General features: G+C 43.8%; 1 protein-coding gene across 3 annotated transcripts; it reads left to right on the top strand.

Moving 5' to 3' along the window:
- Nucleotides 1-3,609: 3,609 nt before the first annotated feature.
- L1TD1 (LINE1 type transposase domain containing 1) lies at nt 3,610-21,393 on the top strand. Of its 3 annotated transcripts, XM_073007243.1 has the most exons (4): nt 3,610-4,912; nt 6,357-6,452; nt 16,226-17,347; nt 19,487-21,393. In XM_073007243.1, exons 3-4 carry the CDS (start codon nt 16,334-16,336, stop codon nt 21,125-21,127), a joined length of 2,655 nt encoding a protein of 884 aa, XP_072863344.1. In that variant the 5' UTR covers nt 3,610-4,912; nt 6,357-6,452; nt 16,226-16,333; the 3' UTR covers nt 21,128-21,393. The 3 variants fall into 3 exon arrangements, with proteins under 3 accessions (XP_072863344.1, XP_072863346.1, XP_072863345.1); XM_073007245.1 differs by lacking the exon at nt 6,357-6,452; XM_073007244.1 differs by lacking the exon at nt 3,610-4,912 and having other exon boundaries at nt 6,246-6,452.
- Nucleotides 21,394-21,790: the final 397 nt, after the last annotated feature.

The raw sequence follows: 21,790 nt of genomic DNA, 5'->3' as shown, positions 1-21,790 counted from the left end.
AGAGCAATATATGGCTCTGTTCTTTTCTTAAACTCCCAGTTTGGCTTCATGCCTTATCTACTATGGACTTAAGTTCCTGAATCTTGGCTAAATTCTTCAGGCTTAAATTATTGGCCTCAAAGATATTGGGCAGTTGTATAACCTGTCTACCTCCTTAGTACTATAGTAACCAGTTATATACTCTTTTTTGGAACTAAAATAATGAGTATCTGTCTCCCCATTCAACTGCATTCATAAAATCACACGCAACTATTCCAAAAATTAACAGCAGAAAAAAATACTAAGAAGCCATACCAGCATTAACACATACTCCTATTAATGAAGTAAACCTAATGTTCTTTTTGGCAACCAAAGAACTTTAGACCAAAAACTGAATTGTATATAGATATACTAACACCAAACATTTATATGTTTTTGCCATTATAATTGTGACCGTAATTATTTTTAATTATTTTAATATCTCCTATTAAGATGTATTAAAATGTAAAATAAAATATACATCTAACTTATCTTTAAGTTCCATTATTATTGTAAATGTTCTCAAATATTAGTTACTAATGGACAGAATTTTACAATACTTCCTGAATATTTAAAAAAAAACGCCGGGCATGTTGACTCACGCCTGTAACTCCAGCACTTTGGGAAGCTGAAGTGCGTGGATCACCTGGGTCAGGAGTTCAAGACCACCCTGGCCAACATGGTGAAACCCCAACTGTACCCAAAATACAAAAATTAACTGGGTATGGTGGTGCATGCCTGTAGTCCAAGCTACTTGGGAGGCTGAGGCAGAAGAATCGCTGGAACCCGGGAGGTGGAAGTTGCAGTGAGCTGAGGTCGCACTATTGCACTCCAGCCTGGGTAACAAAATTGAAACTCCGTCTCAATAATAATAATAATAATTATTATTATTAAAAACAACAATAGGCCAGGTGTGGTGGCTCACACCTGTAATCCCAGCACTTTGGGAGGCCGAGGCGGGCTGATCATGAGGTCAGGAGATCAAGACCATCCTGGCTAACACAGTGAAACCCGTCTCTACTAAAAAATACAAAAAATTAGCCAGGCATGGTGGCAGGCGCCTGTAGTCCCAGCTATTCAGGAGGCTGAGGCAGGAGAATGGCATGAATCCAGGAGGTGGAGCTTGCAGTGAGCCGAGATCACACCACTGTACTCTAGCCTGGGCGACAGAGCGAGACTCTGTCTCAAATAAATAAAAAAATAAAAAATAAAGTAAAATAAAATAAAAACAACAACAACTAGCTCTTTCTGCCGTTTTATCGTGCCACCATAATGGTGCACATAAATGTCTTGACAGATGTTCTCAAGAGCATCAACAATGCTGAAGAGAGAGCCAAAGGCCAGGTTCTTATTAGGCTGTGCTCCCAAGACAACATCTGGTTTCGCACTCTGATGATGAAGCGTGTTCAAATGTTCACATTTGAACATTGGCAAATTTGAGGTCATCGATGATCACAGAGCTGGGAAAATTGTTGAGAACCTCTCAGGCAAGGTTACACAAGTGTGGAGTGATCAGGCCCAGATTCGACATACAACTCAAAGATCTAGAAAAATGGCAGAATAGTCTCTTCCCTTCCCCTCAGTTTGGTTTCATTGTACTGACAACTTCACCTGACATCATGGGCCATGAAGAAGGAAAATAAAAACATGCAGCAGGTAAAATCCTGGGATTCTTTTTCTAGGGATGTAATACACATGTACAAATAAAATGCTTCAATGGACAAACAAAACAAAACAAAGCAACTGTTCAGGCCAACTTATTTGCTGGAAGTTCTCCAAGTACTGTAGAGGCAGCATGTACCAGCGTCAAGGCCTCTGCTGTAGGACACCACCACCTCACTAGTCTATTCCCTTTGCCACCGGTCAGCTCCACTTCTTCATATACATAGGCCTTGACTGGCCGATTGGAACCCAGAACCCAGTCTTTTTACCCCAAACCTAGTAGCATAGGGCTGGAAGTGAGATATAGTAAGAATGGGACACAGCACCTCCTTCTTTTTTTTTTTTTTTTTTTTTTTGAGCCGGAGTCTGGGAACAAGCCTTGTCTGGGAACACTCTTTCAGCCTCATGTCAATTTCTATTGCACTGAGAGCCCAAGGACACGTGATCAGTAACAGAAGACTTTAACCTTTAAAAAATCTAATCACAGTAACCTTATTACACTTAAATTAACAGTTATTCTTAATATCATCAAATATCCAGTCAGTGTTCAAATTTTCCTGTTGTTTTTGTTTGAGAGAGGGTCTTGCCTTGGGCTCCTAAAGTGCTGGGATTACAGGCTTGAGCCACCTCATCCAGTTTTTTTGTGTGTTTGTTTTGTTTTGTTTTTTTCTTTTTTTAGACAAGGTCTTGCTCTGTCACCCAGGCTGGAGTGTAGTGGTGTGATTGTAACCGCCCAATAGGTTCACCTTGCCCACTGCCTACACAGAGCCCATTTATCAAGACAGGGGAACTGCAATAGAGAAAGAGTAATTCACACAGAGTGGGCTGTGTGGGAGACCGGAGTTTTATTACTCAGATCAATCTCCCGAAGCATTCAGAGATCAGAGTTTTTAAGGACAACTTGGTGGGAGGGGAGAAGCCAGTGAGCCAGGAGTGCTGATTGGTCAGGTCAGAGATGAAATCATAGGGAGTCAAAGCTGTCTTCTTGTGCTGAGTCAATTCCTGGGTGGGGCAGTGACTCACCAAGATCAGGTGAGCCAGTTTATTGATCTGGGTGGTACCAGCTGATCCATCAAGTGCAGGATCTGCAAAATATCTGTGAAATATCTCCCTGGTCTTAGGTTTTACAGTAGTGTTTTTATCCCCAGAAGCAATCTGGGGAGAGTCAGAGTCTTGTAGCCTCCAGCTGCATGATTCCTAAACCATAATTTCTAATCCTGTGGCTAATTTGCTAGTCCTGCACAGGCAGTCTAAATCCCCAGGGTTTGTTCTGGGAAAGGGCTGTTGTTGTTTCAAACTATGAACAAGTGATCCTTCCACCTCATCCTCCCAAACTGCTGGGATTATAGGCAGTAAGAAGAAATAAGGGATTAAAAACAAAAGACAAGGCCGGGCGTGGTAGCTCACGCCTGTAATCCCTGCACTTTGGGAGGCTGAGGTGGGCAGATCACAAGGTCAGGAGTTCCAGAGCAGCCTGGCCAACACGGTGAAACCCCACCTCTACTAAAAATACAAAAATTAGCCGGGTGTGGTGGCGCATGCCTGTAGTCTCAGCTACTCGGGAGGCTGAGGCAGCTGAATTGCTTGAACCGGGGAGGCGGAGGTTGCAGTGAGTAGAGATTGTACCACTGCACTCCAGCCTGGACGACAGAGCAAGACTCCGTCTCAAAAAGTAAATATATTAAAAATAAAAAACAAAAGATAAAATTCTCTTTGTTTATTCATGTGCTGTGTATTGACTGAACTACCGGATATTGAGGCTTCTCTGCTTATTAGCTGAATGACGTTGGGCAAGTCAAGTTCCATGTGAACCTGGCAAGTCAGGCCTGGGGAGTCCAACAGAAACTTTGAGTCTTTATTACAGAGCAAGACATTGTCTCAAGAAACAAAATGAAACAAAAAAGAGTATTGGGATGTGGGGAGATGGGCTCCTGTAGAAAGGGTAGTCTGGGAGACCTGTTAGAGGAGTTAACATTGGACCTGAGACCTGAGGATGAACAGAAGCCATATTGAAAGAACTGAGAAAATAACTCAAAGAGGTGGATGGGCGCGGTGGCTCACGCCTGTAATCCCAGCACTTTGGAGGCTGAGGCAGGTGGATCACGAGGTCGGAGTTCCAGACCAGCCTGGTCAACATGCTGGAACCCCATCTCTACTAAAAATACAAAAATTAGCCCGGCGTGGTGGCTCGAGCCTGTAATCCCAGCTACTCAGGAGGCTGAGGCAAGATAATCGCTTGAACCCAGGAGGCGGAGGTTGCAGTGAGCCCAGATTACGCCACTGCACTCCAGCCTGGGTGACAGAGCAAGACTCTGTCTCAAAAAGAAAAAAAGAAAAAAGAAAAAATTAGCTGGGCATGGTGGCGTGCTCCTGTAATCCCAGCCACTCGGGAGGCTGAGGCAGGAGAACTGCTTGAACCCAGGAGGCGGGGGTTGCAGTGAGCCGAGATCGTGCCACTGCACTACTCCAGCGCTGTGGCTACAAGAGAAAGACTGTCTCAAAAACAAACAAACAAACAAAAAACAACTCGCGGAGGAAACAGCCAGTGCAAGGGCCCTGAGGCAGGAAGTTCTGTTTTCTGAGGAACAGAAAGAGACTGTGTTTCTGTTGTGAGGAGAGTATTGCTAAGACAATGTTGAAGGGGCAATCAGGATAGAATGAGGAGGTAGAAATTTAACCGAAACAGAAAGCCACTGAAAGGTATTGGAGGGGGAGGAGGATTGCAGAGGGGTCGCAGGAGACGCCAGGGAGCAGTTGGAGGTGTTTTCAGTGATTCAGGTGAGAGACAAGGGGGCTTGGACTGGGCTGGAGCTGGGGAGATGGAGAGAAGCGGGCAAATTCAAGGGCTCAGGAATGGATTAACTGCGAAGGTTGAAGAAAAGGAATGAGGTGACCTTGGGGTTCACGCCTGAGTGATGAGGCGCTTTAGTGGTGCCTTTATTCAGATTTGAGTCTGGAGTCGGGTCTGAGGGGTGGGGCTCATTCAAGCGAAGGCTCAGTGGAGACAGAAGGAATTGGGCTCAGTCGGGAGGCAGCGATGGAACTCAGCAATTGCTTAGGGCAGAATGCGATTTCCGGGGAGGAGGCGAGGGTATGTAGACAGAGGGGGTTGGACATACCAGGAGGGGAGGAGTCAGCCGAGAGATCCTGAGTCCTCTCAGTCCTTAGTTGAAAACCTCTATCCTCACTTTGTTCGCTCCTCAGTCGTCCAGGCGGATTCCTCTTTCGCCAGGTAAGGCTCGCCCGGGTGTTTGGGGTCCGGGGTGCCCCGGGTAAGGCTAATCCAGGCGCGTGGGGTCCAGGGCGCCCTGGGTAAGGCTGGTCCAGGCGCGTGGGATCCAGGGCGCCCTGGGTAAGGCTGGTCCAGGCGCGTGGGCTCCGGGGTGCCCCGGGTAAGGCTGGTTCAGGCGCGAGGGGCCCAAGGTGCCCCAGGCAGGGCTGATCCGGGTGCATGGGTCCAGGGATGCCCCGGGTAAGACTGGCCCGGGTGCGTGGGGCCCGGGGTAGGGCAGGCAGTTGGCCGCCTCACTTCCCTCCCTGCTCTTTCCCTTACCTTCCATGGGGAAGTGAGGAAAAAAGTATCCTAAGACTTCTTTACCCCCAAATTGGAAATATTAAAGTAGTTCTGTGAAGAAAAATGAAGTCAAGAAAATGAGGTGGTGTTTGACAAGTCCTAGTTTTAAAAAAAAAGGATGGAGGGGGCGGAAGCGGTGGCTCACGCCTGTAATCCCAGCACTTTGGGAGGCCGAGGCAGGCGGCGGTCGGGAGTTCGAGACCAGCCTAACCAACATGGAGAACCCCGTCTCTACTAAAAATACAAAATTAGCCGAGCGTGATGGCGCATGCCTTAATTCCAGCTACCCGGGAGACTGAGGGAAGAGAATCGCTTGAACCCAAGAGGCGGAGGTTGCACTGAGCCAAGATCGCGCCATTGCACTCCAGCCTGGGCAACAAGGGCGAAACTCCGTCTCAAAAAAAAAAAAAAAAAAAAAAAGATGGAGAGCCGGGCGCAGTGGCTCACGCCTGTTATTCCAACACTTTGGGAGGCCGAGGCGGGCGAATCACGAGGTCAGGAGATCGAGACCATCCTGGCCAACATGGGGAAACCCCATCTCTACTAAAAATAAAAAATTAGCCGGGTATGGTGGCTCGCGCCTGTAACATTCCCAGCTACTCGGGAGGCTGAGGCAGGAGAATCGCTTGAACCGGGGAGGAGGAGGTTGTAGTGAGCCGAGATCGGGCCACTGCACTGCAGCCTGGGCAGCAGAGCGAAACTCCGTCTCAAAAAAAAAAAAAGTGTTTTATTATGTGACTGGAAAAATTGATTTGGAAGTAATAACTTCTGCATTTTCTTCAATTTCCTCCAATTGTTAAGCAAATTTCATTCTTGTTCAAATTGCAAAAGAAAAGCGTGTCTTCCATAATGGACCCCCAACTCTCACAAAGAAGAAACTATTCTCTCCAGCCCCTCCCTGTCCTCCTCAGATTCACCTCTGGTTCCTCCCCTTCCCTGCAGCCCTCTCCCGACTTGCACCCCAGACTCTGCTAATGACTTGTGTGCCTTTTTAAGCAAATACATGCATAGAGAAGTGCTTTTTTTTTTCCTGTCTATAATATGAGGTGATTTTCTACATTAAATAAACCTTAAAATTTGGTGTTATGAACTTGAATTCTAGGCACCAAGGCACAGCTTCCAGTAGACCCAAGTCCTGCTTTGCAGAGAGTTCGTCTTCCCTGCGAAGGTACAGAGGTGGATGAATTGCTGAGACTTGGTAGGTAGTTTAGTGGATTAGGGGCAGGATTAGTGGCGGGTATGTGTGCCGGTGGGGTTTTTTGGTTTTTGTTTTTTTGAGACGGAGTTTCGCCCTGGCACCCAGGCTGGAGTGCAGTGGCGTGGTCTTCGCTCACTGCAAGCTCCGCCTCCCGGGTTCACGCCATTCTCCTGCCTCCGCCTCCCGAGCAGCCGGGACTACAGGCGCCCGCCGCCGTGCCCGGCTAATTTTTGTATTTTTAGTAGAGACGGGGTTTCACCGTGTTAGCCAGGGTGGTCTCGATTTCCCGACCTCGTGATCTGCCCGTCTCCGCCTCCCAAAGTGCTGGAATTACAGGCGTGAGCCACCGCGCCCGGCCAACCGGTGGGGTATTTTATTTTTTGAGACGGAGTTTCGCTCTTGTCTCCCAGGCTGGAGTGCAATGGTGCCATCTCCGCTCACTGCAACCTCCGCCTCCTGGGTTCAAGCGATTCTCCTCCCTCAGCCTCCCAAGTAGCTGGGATTACAGGCGCCTGCCACTATGCCCGGCTAATTTTTGTGTTTTTAGTAGAGACGGGGTTTCGCCATTTCAGCCAGTGTGGTCTCGAGCTCTTGACCTCAGGTGATCCTTCCACCTCCATCTCACCAAGTGATGGGATTACAGGCGTGAGCCACCACGCCTGGACTGGGGAGGGGTATTTTAGAGTGAAACAGGGGAAGTGATCTTGGGTCTGATAAAGAAATGAGTCCTAACTATAGTGTGGGTTAGGACCCTTTTGCAGTCTGGTGCTATTAGCAGAACCCACAGTTTCGTAATCACTAGAAACCACGTTTTATTTCACGTAACAGTTGTTGCAAGTTTTGCACTCACTACTTCAAGATTAAAGGGTAGGACCGGCGTGGTGGCTCACACCTGAAATCCCAGCACTTTGGGAGGTTGAGGAGGGCAGATCACTTAAGGTCTGGAGTTGGAGACCAGTCTGGCCAACATGGCGAAACCCCATCTCTACTAAAAAATACAAAAATTAGCCGGGCGTGGTGGCACGCTCCTGTAGTCCCAGCTACTTGGGAGGCTGAGGCAGGAGAATCGCTTGAACCTGGGAAGCGGGGGTTGCAGTGAGCTGAGATTGTGCCACTGCACTCCAGCCTGGGTGACACTGAGACTCCATCTCAAAAACAAAACAAAACCCTGTAAATTACTTGAATGCCCACTGCTGAGGGAATTACTGAACCAAAATATGTTCAATATGTTCAAAATATGGCATGTCACACGTAGAAAAGTGAGGTGTGCACATGTAACTGGAACATTACAAATGGCCTATTGAAAAAGAAAAATAATGTTAAAAGTATAAAGCTATTAAAAAAAAATTAAATGTCCCCTGACCTAAGGAAAGAGACATACCAACTAGAATTCGAAGTTGGCATTCTCCTTTATTGTTCTATGCACCCATAAAAATCAGGCACTTTAGCTTGGTATGGTGGCATACCTGTAATACCAGCTCCTTAGGATAAGACTGAGGTGAGAGGATCACTTGGTCCCAGGAGTTTGTGACTGCAGCGAACAGTGATCATGCCACTGCTTGTCACGCTGGGTGAGAGTGAGACCTCAAAAAAAAAAAAAAAGCAAAAACACAAAAGAAAAGTCACCTGTACATTGTGAGAGATACCACACCAAACTTTGGGTGGCCTCAGAGGTCAGATTATAGAGACTGAGGTGAGGGAATATGAATTTTTCTTATATAAAAGAAAGAAAAAGTAAAAGAGAAGTCCATAATCCCCCAGCAAATTCAGAAAAACACACACCAACCCCCAGTAACAGGCTGCCAGTGTTGAAAAGGTAATTCACCACAAAGGAAATGCAAGCAGATAAACATATGAAAAGATGGCAGTCACAAGCCAAGGCAATGCAAATCAACAAGCTTTTTTCCATCCCTAAAATTAAAGGAAAAGTTTATTCTCCCTCCCAACCCCCAGTCCCTTGAGGGAAGTGCTAAACATTTTTTGCCTTCCCAACCGGTGTTCTCCTATATTGCATACTTTTGGAGTAACCTCCTTAATAAAGCAGAACTTGTGAGTACACTGATGAAAATCTCCCAAGTCTCCCTAATCACTTTCTTTTTCTTTTTTTTTTTTTCTGACAGGGTCTTGCTCTGCCTCCCAAGCTGGAGTGCAGTGATGCAATCCTAGCTCACAGTAACCTTGAACTCCTGGGCTCAAGTAATCCCCCCACCTCAGCCCCCCAAGTAGCTCAGACTGCAGGCAGAAGCCAGGACGCCTGGTCCCGGAGCCCTTTTGATGGCTACCATCCAGCCCTGAGGCAAAATTTGCTAAATTTGTACCAGCCTCTGCTTTCTTCTTGATCAGGGATTCTGAACCCAGAGTGCCTGGGTAGTGCCTGGCTAGAATTCAGAGTATGTGATATCTTGGATGTGAAAAAGGTCACGTATATTTATTGTCATTAAACGCTAATTATAATTTAGCCTTCAGCATTTGAGGCCAGGAGCAGTAATGCTTGTAATCTCAGCACTTAGGGAGGCCTAGGCGGGTGGATCTCCTGAGGTCAGGAGTTTGAAACCAGCCTGGCCAACACGGTGAAACCCCGTCTCTACTAAAAATACAGAACTTAGCTGGGCATGCTGGTGTGTGCCTGTAGTCCTCAACCCAGGAGTCTGCGGTGGAAGAATCGCTTGAACCCAGGAGGTAGGGTTTGCAGTAAGCAGAGATTGTGCCACTGCACTCCAGCCTAGTCGACAGAGTGAGACTCTGTCTCAAAAAAACGGAAAAAAAAAAAGTAGCATTTGATACAGTTAATGACAAGTAATAAATCCCACTGCACCGGGCTGTAATTTTCTGTTTTAAGCCAGGCATGGTGGTGTGTGCTTGTATTCCCAGCTACTCAGGAGGCTGAGAAAGGAGTTTTAGTGTAGCCTGGGCAACATGGCAAGACCCTGTCTCTTTTTAAAAAGTTAATTAATTTCCAGTTTCTCATTGCACCTATCATGTACTATAGAGTGACTCTTGGAAAACACATTACCCAAAAAAGGTAGTGTTACATAATAGGGCACTGGCCAGATTAATTACTGAAAAGGTCTAAAAATCCCCCAGGGTCACTATGAATGTGACTAGAGTGGATATTTGCCCCTGCACTGGCTGTAATCAGGATGTTCAAACACTGGAATGTGTTTCGATATGCATTCTCCTGACTAATATAATTGACCAGTCTTTTTGTGTTTACTGTACATACGGTTTTTGTATATGTGTTTAAGAATGGGATTGTACTCTGTATATTTTCTGCACCGTTTTTTTCCTTCTAACGTACCAAAGACATCCTTAACCAATGTGTATGATTCTAATATACTCTATTATGTAAAGTATAATTTTTATACGTACATTAAACATATTGTATGCACCATATAGAGTATATATATCATAACATATGGTGTGTATATATAACATAATGTATATTATTATTATTTGAAATGGAGTTTCACGCTTGTTGCCCAGGCTGGAGTGCAATGGCGTGGTCTCAGCTCACTGCAACCTCCACCTCCGGCATTCAAGCAATTGTCCTGCCTCAACCTCCCGAGTAGCTGGGATGACAGGCGCCCACCACCACCCCTGGCTAATTTTTGTATTTTTAGTGGAGACGGGATTTCATTTTGGCCAGGCTGGTCTCGAACTCCTGACCTCAGGTGATCCACCCACCTTGGCCTCCCAAAGTGCTAGAATTAACATGTGAGCCACTGTGCCTGGCTGTAATGTATATTATAATGTATATTTTATAAATTAATGTGTTATGTGTACTTATATATCTATTATATATAATCGCATTGTGTACATGAACCATCATTTGTTCAATCCTTCTCTTTTAAGGACATTGTTTTCTAATTTGTTTTAGTTTATCAGTTTTATTTTAGTTTTAGTTTTAGGTTTTTTTTGAGATGGAGTCTTGCTCGCTCTGTTGCCTAGGCCGTAGTGCAGTGGCATTAACCCTAATTCAACCTCCGCCTCCCAGGGTCGAGTGATTCTCCTGTCTCAGCCTCTGGAGTAGCTGGGATTACAGACGCTCGCCATCATGCCCAGCTAATTTTTGTATTCTTAGTAGAGACAGGGTTTCACCGTGTTGGCCAGGCTAGTCACCATGTTGGCCAGGCTGGTCTGGAACTCCTGACCTCAGGTGATCTGCCCTCCTCAACCTCCCAAAGTGTTGGGATTACAGGCATAAGCCACCGCAACCGGCCTCAAGTTCACTTATTGTAGCGTTTATTGGACACAATAAAGGCACAATTGTTATCAAAAGAATTTGTCTGCATGTGAACATGTTACCCTTGTTTTCAGCTTTCTGTTTCATCTTGGCAAGTCAAGTAGAAGTCTGTTTCACCAGGGAGAGCTCAGTGATTTTTCCTTAAGGATTTTCAGTTTGAAAAAAAATTTAGAAGCATTATCAGGTGCCACTGCATTCCAACCTCAGCGAGTGAGACCCTGCGTCAAAAAAAAAAAAAAAAAAAAAAAAAAGTATTGGAGCATTTTCTTTCTTTTTTTTTTTTTTTTTTTTTGGCTCTGTCACCCAGGCTGGAGTGCAGTGGCGACATCTGGGCTCACTGCAAGCTCCACCTCCCAGGTTCATGCCATTCTCCTGCCTCAGCCTCCCAAGTAGCTGGGACTACAGGCGCCCGCCACCGCGCCCAGCTAATTAATTTTTTGTGTTTTTTTTAGTGGAGAGGGGGTTTCACCATGTTAGCCAGGATGATCTCGATCTCCCGACCTCGTGTTCCACCCACCTCGGCCTCCCAAAGTGCTGGGATTACAGGCGTGAGCCACCACGCCCGGCCAGTAGCATTTTCAAACATCAGTGGAAGAACTGATCATCCAGATTCAAAAACAAATATTTTTCCCCATTTGCTTAATCTCCCTTTTTTCTTATTTATTTGTTTGTTGTGTTTTAAAGTAAATCCCAGACATCATACCATTTCACCTGTAAAAACTTCAGTATGTAGTTTTTATAAAATAAGGACACTTTCTTAACTAAATACAGTATTGTTACAGTTAATAAAATATATTTCTCAATATCATTTAATAATCAGTCCATATTCAGTACTCCCTGCATTTTACAGTTGATTCATTCAAATAGAGATCCAAAATAGGGGGAGCATACACTGCATCTAGTGAACTCCCTTAGTCTTCTGAATGAGAGTGGGCCCCTTTATTCCTGTTGAAGTCCTGTATAAGTTCCTACAGACCTGTCCTGTGGACTACTCGGTTGCTTTCTAAGTCCTTGATTAGATTGATACTACTGTTGCTTGGTTTTTTAAATTTACTTAATTAAGAGGATGAGGCTGGGTGAGGTGGCTCACACCTGTAATCCCAGCACTTTGGGAGGCCTAGGTGGGTGGATCACCTGAGGTCGGGAGTTTGAGACCAGCCTAACCAACATGGAGAAACCTCGTCTCTACTGAAAGTACAAAATTAGCCGGGCGTGGTGGCGCATGCCTGTAATCCCAGCTACTTGGGAGGCTGAGGCACGAGAATCTTGAACCTGGGAGGCGGAGGTTGCAGTGAGCCAAGATCACGCCACTGCACTCTAGCCTGGGCAACAAGAGTGAAACTTCATCTCAAAAAAAAAGGGGATTAAGTGTGTAACTAATACTGATTCTTTCTCTTTTTTAGTAATCATTTGCATGTTTCTTCTTTTAACCTTTTCTCTGGTGTAATCAAGATATTCTGTATACATTTGTCCCCCTTACCTCCTGTTGCTCATATTTTGGAAGTTATTGTGTGATAGATAAGTGCCATGTTTTTAAAACAATTTTTTATAACTATCATGCTTTTTTTCTTTTTCTTTTTTTTTAGCTGTTCATTTATAATTTTTTATTTTTTATTTTTTTTGAGACAGAGGCTCACTCTGTATGTAGCCCAGAGGCATGAGCTGGGCTCATTGCAACTTCCACATCCTGGGTTGAATTTTTTTTTTATTTTTTGAGACAGTGTCTTGGTCTCTTGCTCTTGTCACACAGGCTGAAGAGCAACCGCACAATCTCAGCTCACTGCAACCTCCACCTCCTGGCTTCAACTGATTCCCCTGCCTCAGCTTCCCAAGCAGCTGGGACTACAGGAACCCACCACCACGCTCAGCTAAATTTGTATTTTTAGTAGAGATGGGGTTTCACCGTGTTGGCCAGGCTAGTCACGAACTGCTGACCTCAGGTGATCCGCCCACCTCAGCCTCCCAAAGTGCTGGGATTACAGGCATGAGCCACCTCACCTGGCATAATTTGTTTTTTTTTAAAAAAACTAGAGATGGCCGGGCGCGGTGACTCAAGCCTGTAATCCCAGCACTTTGGGAGGCCGAGACAGGCGGATCACAAGGTCAGGAGATCGAGACCATCCTGGCTAACCCGGTGAAACCCTGTCTCTACTAAAAAATACAAAAAACTAGCCGGGCAAGGTGGCGGGCGCCTGTAGTCCCAGCTACTCGGGAGGCTGAGGCAGGAGAATGGGGTGAACCTAGGAGGCAGAGCTTGCAGTGAGCTGAGATCCGGCCACTGCACTCCAGCCTGGGTGACAGAGCGAGACTCCGTCTCAAAAAAAAAAAAAAAAAAAAAAAACTAGAGATGAGGTCTCACTATATTGCTGAGGCTGGTCTCAAACTCCTGGGCTCAAGCAATCACCTCGGCCACCCAAAGTGCTGGGATTACAGGTGTGAGCTACTGCGCTTGGCCTGTTTTAAATTTTTATGGTTACATAGTAGATGTATTTATTTTCATACAGACACGCAATGTGTAATAATCACATCAGGGTAAATGGGGGTATCCTATCCACCGCCTCAAACATTTATCATTTCTTCTTGTTAAAAACATTCCAATTATTCTCTTTACGCATACAATAAGCTATTGTTGAGTGTAGGTACCCTGTTGTGCTACCAAATACTAGATCATTTTTGTACCCATTAACCATCCGTATTCCCTGCACCCATCCACCTACTACCCTGCCCAGCCTCTGGTAACCATCATTCTACTCTCTTTTTTTTGAGACAGGGTCTCACTCTATCGCACAGTACGGTGGCGTGATCTTGGCTCACTGCAACCTCCAACTCCCAGGTTCAAGCAGTTCTTATGCCTCAGCCTCCTGAGTAGCTGGGACTACAGGTGCGTGCCACCAAGTCCGGCTAATTTTTGTTTTTGTTTTTGTTTTTTCTTTTGAGATGGAGTCTCGCTCTGACGCTCAGGCCTGAATGGAGTGGCACGATCTAGGCTCACTGCAAGCTCTGCCTCCCAGGTTAATGCCGTTCTCCTGCCTCAGCCTCCCAAGTAGCTGGGACTACAAGTGCCCGCCACCACGCCCAGCTAATTTTTTGTTTATATTTTTAGTAAAGATGGGGTTTCACCGTATTAGCCAGGATGGTCTCTATCTTCTGACCTTGTGATCTGCCTGCCTCAGCCTCCCAGAGTGTTGGGATTACAGGCATAAGCCATGGTGCCTAGCCTCTGCTAATTTTTGTATTTTTAGTAGAGGTGAGGTTTCGCCATGTCGGCCAGGCTGGTCTCGAAGTCCTGACTTCAGGTGATCCACCTGCCTTGGCCTCCCAAAGTGCTGGGATCCTAGATGTGAGCTGCTGTACCTGACCTTTTTTCACTATTCTCTAGAAGAGTTTGGGCACAACTATGATAATAGTTGCTTCTAAATTTTCTGATTTAATTATGAAAGTTGAATGGTGCTCCCATTTTTCAACCATGCTTTATCTGTAGTTGTGCCGCCTTTTTGTTCATAGTGTTCCTTATTTGTATTTTGGTTTTGTTAATTCTCTATAAATTTCTGTTTTTCATTTCTTTGATTTGTGCACATCTCTTGGTTTCTTGGGTAGACTTTGCCCTTAATCTGGTAATTTAACTTTAATTTTTATTCTTTTCTAGAAAATTCTAACATTTTAAGTCGATACATTTTTCTCAAAGCACCACTTCAGCTACATTCCCCAAGTTTTGATAGGTAATTATCATTTTGATTTAGTATTTTAAGTTTCTCCATTAGTTTGACTGATTAGTCATTTTAAAATTTAAATAACTTTAACCTTTAGTATTTAAACATTAAACATAGAAGTTTTAAATTTAATTTATCTTTTAATTTTATGCTATCATTATTTTTCCTGATTCAGTTTTTATTGCAATGAAAAATTTCTGAAATTATTTTTTAGAAACAGGGTCTCACTATGTTGTGCAGGCTGATGTTGAACTTCTTTTTTTTTTTTTTTTTTTTTTTTTGAGACGGAGTCTGGCTCTGTCGCCCAGGCTGGAGTGCAGTGGCCGGATCTCAGCTCACTGCAAGCTCCGCCTCCCGGGTTTACGCCATTCTCCTGCCTCAGCCTCCCGAGTAGCTGGGACTACAGGCGCCGCCACCACGCCCGGCTAATTTTTTGTATTTTTAGTAGAGATGGGGTTTCACCATGTTAGCCAGGATGGTCTCGATCTCCTGACCTCGTGATCCGCCCGTCTCGGCCTCCCAAAGTGCTGGGATTACAGGCTTGAGCCACCGCGCCCGGCCGATGTTGAACTTCTGGGCTCAAGTAATCACTCCACCTCAACCTCCCAGAGTGCTAGGATTACAAGTGTGACATCGTGCCCTGCTTGAAATTCTTGGTTGGGTGCTCAGCATATATCTTTTGCCCTGACATGAATGACATTTTAGCTGCTTATATGATTCTTATTTTGAAGGGGAGGGGACAGGGTCTCACACTGTCACCCAGGCTGGAGTGCAGTGGCGCAATGTCAGCTCACTGCATCCTCTGCCTCCCTCAGGCTCAAGTGATCCTCTTACCTCAGCCTCAGTTATTGCTGGGACTACAGGTGCACACCACCACACCAGGCTAATTTTTTTATATTTTTGTAGAGACAGAGTTTCACCATGTTATCTAGGCAGGTCTCAATCTCTTAAGCTCAAGTGATTCACCTGCCTTCACCAAGGAAGCCTTTCTAGATTGCCCTGTACTCTAAAAAAACAATATTCTTGGCTGGGCACGGTGGCTCACGCTTGTAATCCCAGCACTTTGGGAGGCCGAGGGAGGCGGATCACGAGGTCAGGAGTTTGAGGCCAGCCTGGCCAACATGGTGAAACTCTTGAGCCTTTGAAGTAGTTGGGACCACAGGCGTGTGTCACTATGCCCAACTAATTTTTATATTTTTTGTAAAGAAGGCCTCCCTATGTTGCCCAGGCTGGTCTTGAATTCCTTGGGTCAAGTGATCCTCCCACCTCAGCTTCTATAAAAGTGCTGGGATTACACCCATGAACCACCATGCTTGGCCAAGAAAGTAATTTTGAATTGACTTGATAACTGGTTTTCAGAAAAAGTCTTAATAATCTCTGCAATTCAAAAGGGACACCTGTTTCTCAATTTTCTGTAAGATTCCATTCAAGTTAGCTGAGACTTGGATGATTTGGTATGATACATACGTTGATTTTTTAAAGAATAACACCTATTTTCTTGTAATTAATCTCATTATACAGAACATAGACAACAAAGCTAATAGTATGGCAAATCAGACAGCTTCATTCTTAGTTATCTGCTCTTTGGTTAATTTATTGCATTCAAATCTTTATGTAAAGGGAGTTTTCATGATAATCTATAAATTATGAATTCTAATTTTTTTCTGGTCTTAGTTTACAGATACCCATTTTGTTAGTGAACCTTTTATTAATTTATTATGGAGTGCACCCAGTATAGTTTTCTTAACTAAGCTCATATTCTTACAAAGTTTTTCAAGAGAATTCTTCAGTAAGTAATTTTTCATTTCTTTGTATTTCAGATTGACGTATTTTAAGATTTTTTAATTTCTGAAGTCTAGCCGACCTGTAAGAACAAAATCATTCTGCAGGAATTAAAAACAGAATCCAGTCTTGACAACACATCCATAATGTCTGATGTATCTAGTAGTGTACAGTCAAAATTTGCTAGACTTGCAAAGAAACAGGAAAATACCGCCTATATGAAAAGAAAGCAGTTAACAGAAACTGAAAAGGACATAGCTCCAGTATTAGATGTAAACTGCAAGGACGTATCAGCAATTGTTATGAATAAGTTTAAGGTCTTAATGGAAATTCAAGACCTGATGTTTGAGGAGATGAGGGAAACTCTTAAAAGTGACCTAAAGGCAATTTTAGGAGGAAAAACTATAATACCTGAGGTAAAGAATTCAGAGAACTCCAGTAGTAGGACAGAGTTTCAACAAATAATCAATTTAGCATTACAAAAAACAGGGATGGTAGGGAAAACGGAAGGAGAAAACTCTAAAGTAGGTGATGATATTGAGAATTTAACCTTTAAAGTCAAAGAAGTAAATGAGCTGAGCAGTAAATTAGACAACGCTGATGAATACAATAGTAAGGAAGGTAAGAAATTACCCCAGAATGAATCACAAAGTTACGAAGTCCTGGGAAGTATGGAAGAAACCTTATGCAATGTAGATGACAGACATGGAAATCACAATGTCCATTTAGACATTACAGAAGGAGAGAGTAGGAAGGATGGAGAGGATGAATTTGTCAAAGACATGGGAGAGGGAAAAAAATTTCAGAAATTCAAGAATAAAGAGGACATTTTAAAAGCCTCCAGAGAAGAAAAAGTGTTGATGGATGAAGGAGCAGTACTTACCCTGGCTGCCAACCTTTCATCAGCAACGCTGAATATTAGTAAGCAATGGAGTGATGTCTTCAACATTCTGAGAGAACATGATTTTGAACCTAAATTTCTGTGTGAAGTTAAATTGGCATTTAAATGTGATGGTGAAATAAAGACATTTTCAGATCTGCAAAGCCTTAGAAAATTTGCCAGCCAAAAATCTTCTATGAAAGAATTACTGAAACATGTACTCCCACAAAAGGAAGAAATAAGTGGAGGAGGAAGAAGATATGGAACTCAAGAAAAAAGGGTAAGCATACAAATAGATAAAGCTTATGTATAAATGTAATAGTTGGCATGGTTATTTTGAAAGATAAATCAATTTTTTTTTTCTTGAGATGGAGTTTCACTCTTGTTGGCCAGGCAGGAGTGCAATGGCCCGATCTTGGCTCACCACAAACCCACCTCCCAAGTTCAAGTGATTCTCCTGTCTCAGCCTCCCGAGTAGCTGGGATTACAGGCTTGTGCCACCATACCCAGATAATTTTGTATTTTCAGTAGAGACAGGTTTCTCCATGTTGGTGAGGCTGGTCTCAAACCAAACTCCTGACGTCAGGTGATTCACCCACGTTGGCCACCCGACGTGCTGGAATTACAGGTGTGAGCCACTGCGCCCGGCCAGATAAATCAATTAAAGAAAAATGATTCCTTAAAAGTAGAAGCATAATACTAAAAGTAATGATTGAAAGGGCACTTTTTTTTTCTGTGAAGGTTTTATTATGTGCCGAGGGCAAGGGGGCCTCAGTCGTTCTTGGCAGCTGGTTTAATCATGGTGGCCAAGATGGTGCTCAGCTCCTCTCCCTCTTGGTGTGGATGTGTGACCTCAGCCTTTTCTTCATGAACATGAGGGCCTCTTTCATCAGGCCCTCACCATCACACCATGGATGGTGTGATGTTCCTACCTGGCGAAGCAGCACGCCTCTCAGATCATGTCCCACACTAACTTGGTGTGTTTGGTCAGATGGCTGGAGCAGCAGCTGTACCTGGGCTTTTGGTCATGTTCTTGATCACCTTGTTGCCCTTGCTGAGGCCCAAAGCCTTGGGGTCACACAGCGTTGTGGCTGCTGTTCTCCAATGGCTGCTGTGCTGGAAGGTGCTTTTTTTTTTGGAGATGAAGTCTTGTTCTGTTTCCCTGGTGGGGGAGCGGTGGCTCAATCTGGGGTCACTGCACCCTACACCTCCCAGGCTCAAGTGAGCCTCCTACTCCAGCCTCCCGATAGCTGGGACCATGTGCATGCACCACCACGCCCACCTAATTTTTGTACTTTTTGTAGAGGCAAGGTTTTGCCACGTTGCCCATGCTGGTCTCAAACTCCTGGGCTCAAGCAGTCTACATGCCTTGACCTCCCAAAGTGCTGGAATTACAGGTGTGAGCCACCGTGCCCAGCCAAGGTCTAGATTTGTAAGCCAATATTTTTTACATGTTTCCAAATGAACGCTTCTCCTCTGCCTTTCCCACATTTCCAAGTGTAACCTCTGCAAAGTGAGAAGCCAGAAGGAGAAGGTACACTTGAATCAACAAATTATTTAAAAATCAGTATTTAATTCCAGAAATTAGCTGCTTCTAGTGTTTACACAGATGAGGCACCTAACCTATCCTGGTGGGTTTGGGAAGACTGAAAAGCTCAATGGCAGACTAAGGGCTTCAAGGAATATTAGGAGCCAACATTTATATTGCAGGCATCATCAGAAGCTCAGTATCTTGCTTACTTTATATTACAACAATCCTGGGGTGGTGCTGTCATTAGACCCTGCTTTATAAGGAAAAGTGAGGCACTAGTAGCAAATGTGGCAATTGGGCCAGGGTTTGAATAGTTTTGAACTGAGCCTGTTGTATTCCTAACCAAAGCCTGCTTGTCTTTAAAGTCATAAGGCTATAGTGTAAACTGTAATTGAGGTCTTTTTTTAAAATTTTTAAATTAAATTTGTTGTTATCTGTGGGGAAAGGTAAATGTGAGCTTGGCGTTTTTGTTTGTGTGTGCTTATCATCTTCCTAAAGCAGATTGTAAACTTTAGCCCGATTACAATGCCTATTTACCATAGGACTCATATGTAATAAGCAGACAATTTATTAAAACAGGTAATTACTGAGAATCAGTCACATACACAGCAGTAAATGTTGCGGGATCTAGAAGGAAGAAAGTAGACGTTACGACCTCATATAATTTGTTCCGAGATTACACAAGAAATGACAAATATCTTGAGATGATCTTAGGGAAACTTGACTTGTTTAGCGACCTAGGCCTTCAAGAACAATTAATATTCAAGCAATTTTTCAGATATGTTCCCATTGTCAGAATGGAAGCCGTATTAAAATTAGTGAATTGAAGTTTTAATTCTTTAAAATAAATGATTTAAATAAATAACTCTTCTTTTTCTTTAACTTTAGGGTAAAACCCTAATAGACTCAAAGCATAGAGCTGGAGAAATGACCAGTGATGGATTGAGCTTTCTATTTCTTAGAGAAGTGAAAGTTGCTAAGCCAGAGGAGATGAACAACTTAGAGACTCAAGAGGAAGAGTTTTCTGAGCTAGAGGAGCTGGATGAAGAGGCCTCAGGGATGGAGGATGATAGAGAAGATACCTCAGGGCTGGAGGAAGAGGAAGAGGTCTCAAGGATAGAGGAGGAAGAGGCCTCAGGGAGGGAAGAGGAGGAGGAAGAGGCCTCAGGGCTGGAGGAGGAAGAAGAAGAAGAGGCCTCAGGGCTGGAGGAGGAAGAAGCCTCAGAGGAGGAGGAGGAACAGACTTCAGAACAGGACTCAACCTTTCAGGGTCATACTTTGGTAGATACAAAGCATGAAGTTGAGATAATCAGTGATGGCATGGAAACTATTTTCATTGACTGCATAGAGGATTCTGAGCCAGAGGAGGAAGAGGAAGGAAAGGACTCTGAAATAGGAAAGGTAAAGACTACCTCCCTGCCTGAGAAAAAAGAAGCCTCATGTAGACAAAAAGAAATTCCCTTTAGTTATTTGGTTGGGGACTCTGGGAAGAAAAAGTTGGTGAAACACCAGGCGGTACACCAAACCCAGGAGGAAGAGGAAGCAGCTGTGCCCACGAGTCAAGGAACTGGCACACCCTGTCTGACCTTATGTTTGGCCTCTCCCTCAGAGTCACTAGAGATAGGTTATGATGAGCATAAAAAGCATTCACATACAAATTTGAGTATTTCAACAGGAGTCACCAAACTTAAGAAAACAGAAGAAAAGAAACACAGAACTCTGCACACAGAAGAACTAACATCTAAAGAAGCAGACTTAACACAGGAAACAGAAGAAAACTTGAGAAGTAGTGTGATTAATAGCATCAGAGAGATAAAAGAGGAGATTGGAAATCTGAAAAGTTCCCATTCAGGTGTCTTGGAAATTAAAAATTCAGTAGATGATCTAAGTAGCAGAATGGACATACTTGAAGAAAGAATAGATAGTCTAGAAGATCAAATTGAAGAATTCTCTAAGGATACAGTGCAAATGACCAAACAGATGATTAATAAAGAAAGGCAAAGAGATATAGAGGATAGATCCAGAAGTTGCAATATTCGTTTGATAGGAATTCCAGAAAAAGAGAATAATGAGAATGGGGCAGAGGACATAATTAAGGAAATCATTGATGAAAACTTTGCAGAACTAAAGAAAGGTTCAAGTCTTGAGATTGTCAGTGCGTGCCGAGTGCCTAGTAAGATTGATGAAAAGAGACTGACTCCTAGACACATCTTGGTAAAATTTTGGAATTCTAATGATAAAGAGAAAATAATAAGGGCTTCTAGAGAGAGAAGAGAAATAACCTACCAAGGAACAAGAATCAGGTTGACGGCAGACCTATCACTGGACACGCTGGATGCTAGAAGTAAATGGAGCAATGTCTTTAAAGTTCTGCTGGCAAAAGGCTTTAATCCTAGAATCCTATATCCAGCCAAAATGGCATTTGATTTTAGGGGTAAAACAAAGGTATTTCTTGATGTTGAAGAGTTTAGAGATTATGTTTCGCATATGCCTACCTTGAGAGAATTACTGGAAGATGATGTGCTTTAGCACTCTAGGGTGGCTAGAAACAATATGCTTTCCTCCCCCAGCACACATCCAAAAATCAAGTAAAACTGGAAAATACACTTCTATCCGGAAGGATGGACAGCTAATAGCATACTTGGGGATGGAGGAGCAAGGAATATTACAGATTCACCTAGATGTTAATAAAGGGTGTGTTTAAAAAAGGCTGGTCTGAATGTAGAGTTATTTCAGTTGATTGTTCAGTCAGATAGAATCCTTTGTTCTACCTCCCCCACCCACCTCTCTACTGCAGTTGACTAGTCTTTTTAGAACTTACATTGTCCTAGCTTTTCTAAGAGTAAACTTCCTATACTATCGGGGGAGGGCCACACCTGTCAAGACAACCCATCAATGTAGTAGGAAAACAGGAGGGGACAGTAACAAAAGCACAGGAGTTCAAGGCCTCCTGGGCAATGTGGTGAAACTACAAAAAAAGGGAAGAAATGATACTTCACAAATTTGTATCATTTGTCATGATGTGATATTTGAATCTTTATTTTAAATCTTTTGAATACTGTATGCTATGTTTGCCTATTTAAAAATTTTCGATTACACATTTTCTGAAGTACTTTGTCATACATAAATAGCCTTTACATTTTATTGTGTAAACCCATTCCTGGAGAGATGAAATATCTTCCCTAGCGTGAC

Source organism: Chlorocebus sabaeus, chromosome 20, assembly GCF_047675955.1.
Source record: "Chlorocebus sabaeus isolate Y175 chromosome 20, mChlSab1.0.hap1, whole genome shotgun sequence".
Lineage (NCBI taxonomy): Eukaryota > Metazoa > Chordata > Mammalia > Primates > Cercopithecidae > Chlorocebus > Chlorocebus sabaeus.
This window is presented reverse-complemented; position numbering and strand designations above follow the sequence as displayed.

Bases quoted from the DNA above. Each gene is read 5' to 3' on its own strand.
- L1TD1 (XM_073007245.1), top strand. From the start codon at position 16,334: ATGTCTGATGTATCTAGTAGTGTACAGTCAAAATTTGCTAGACTTGCA. The intron at 17,348-19,486 runs GTAAGCATACAA...CTTTAACTTTAG, and splicing joins ATGGAACTCAAGAAAAAAGG to GGTAAAACCCTAATAGACTC.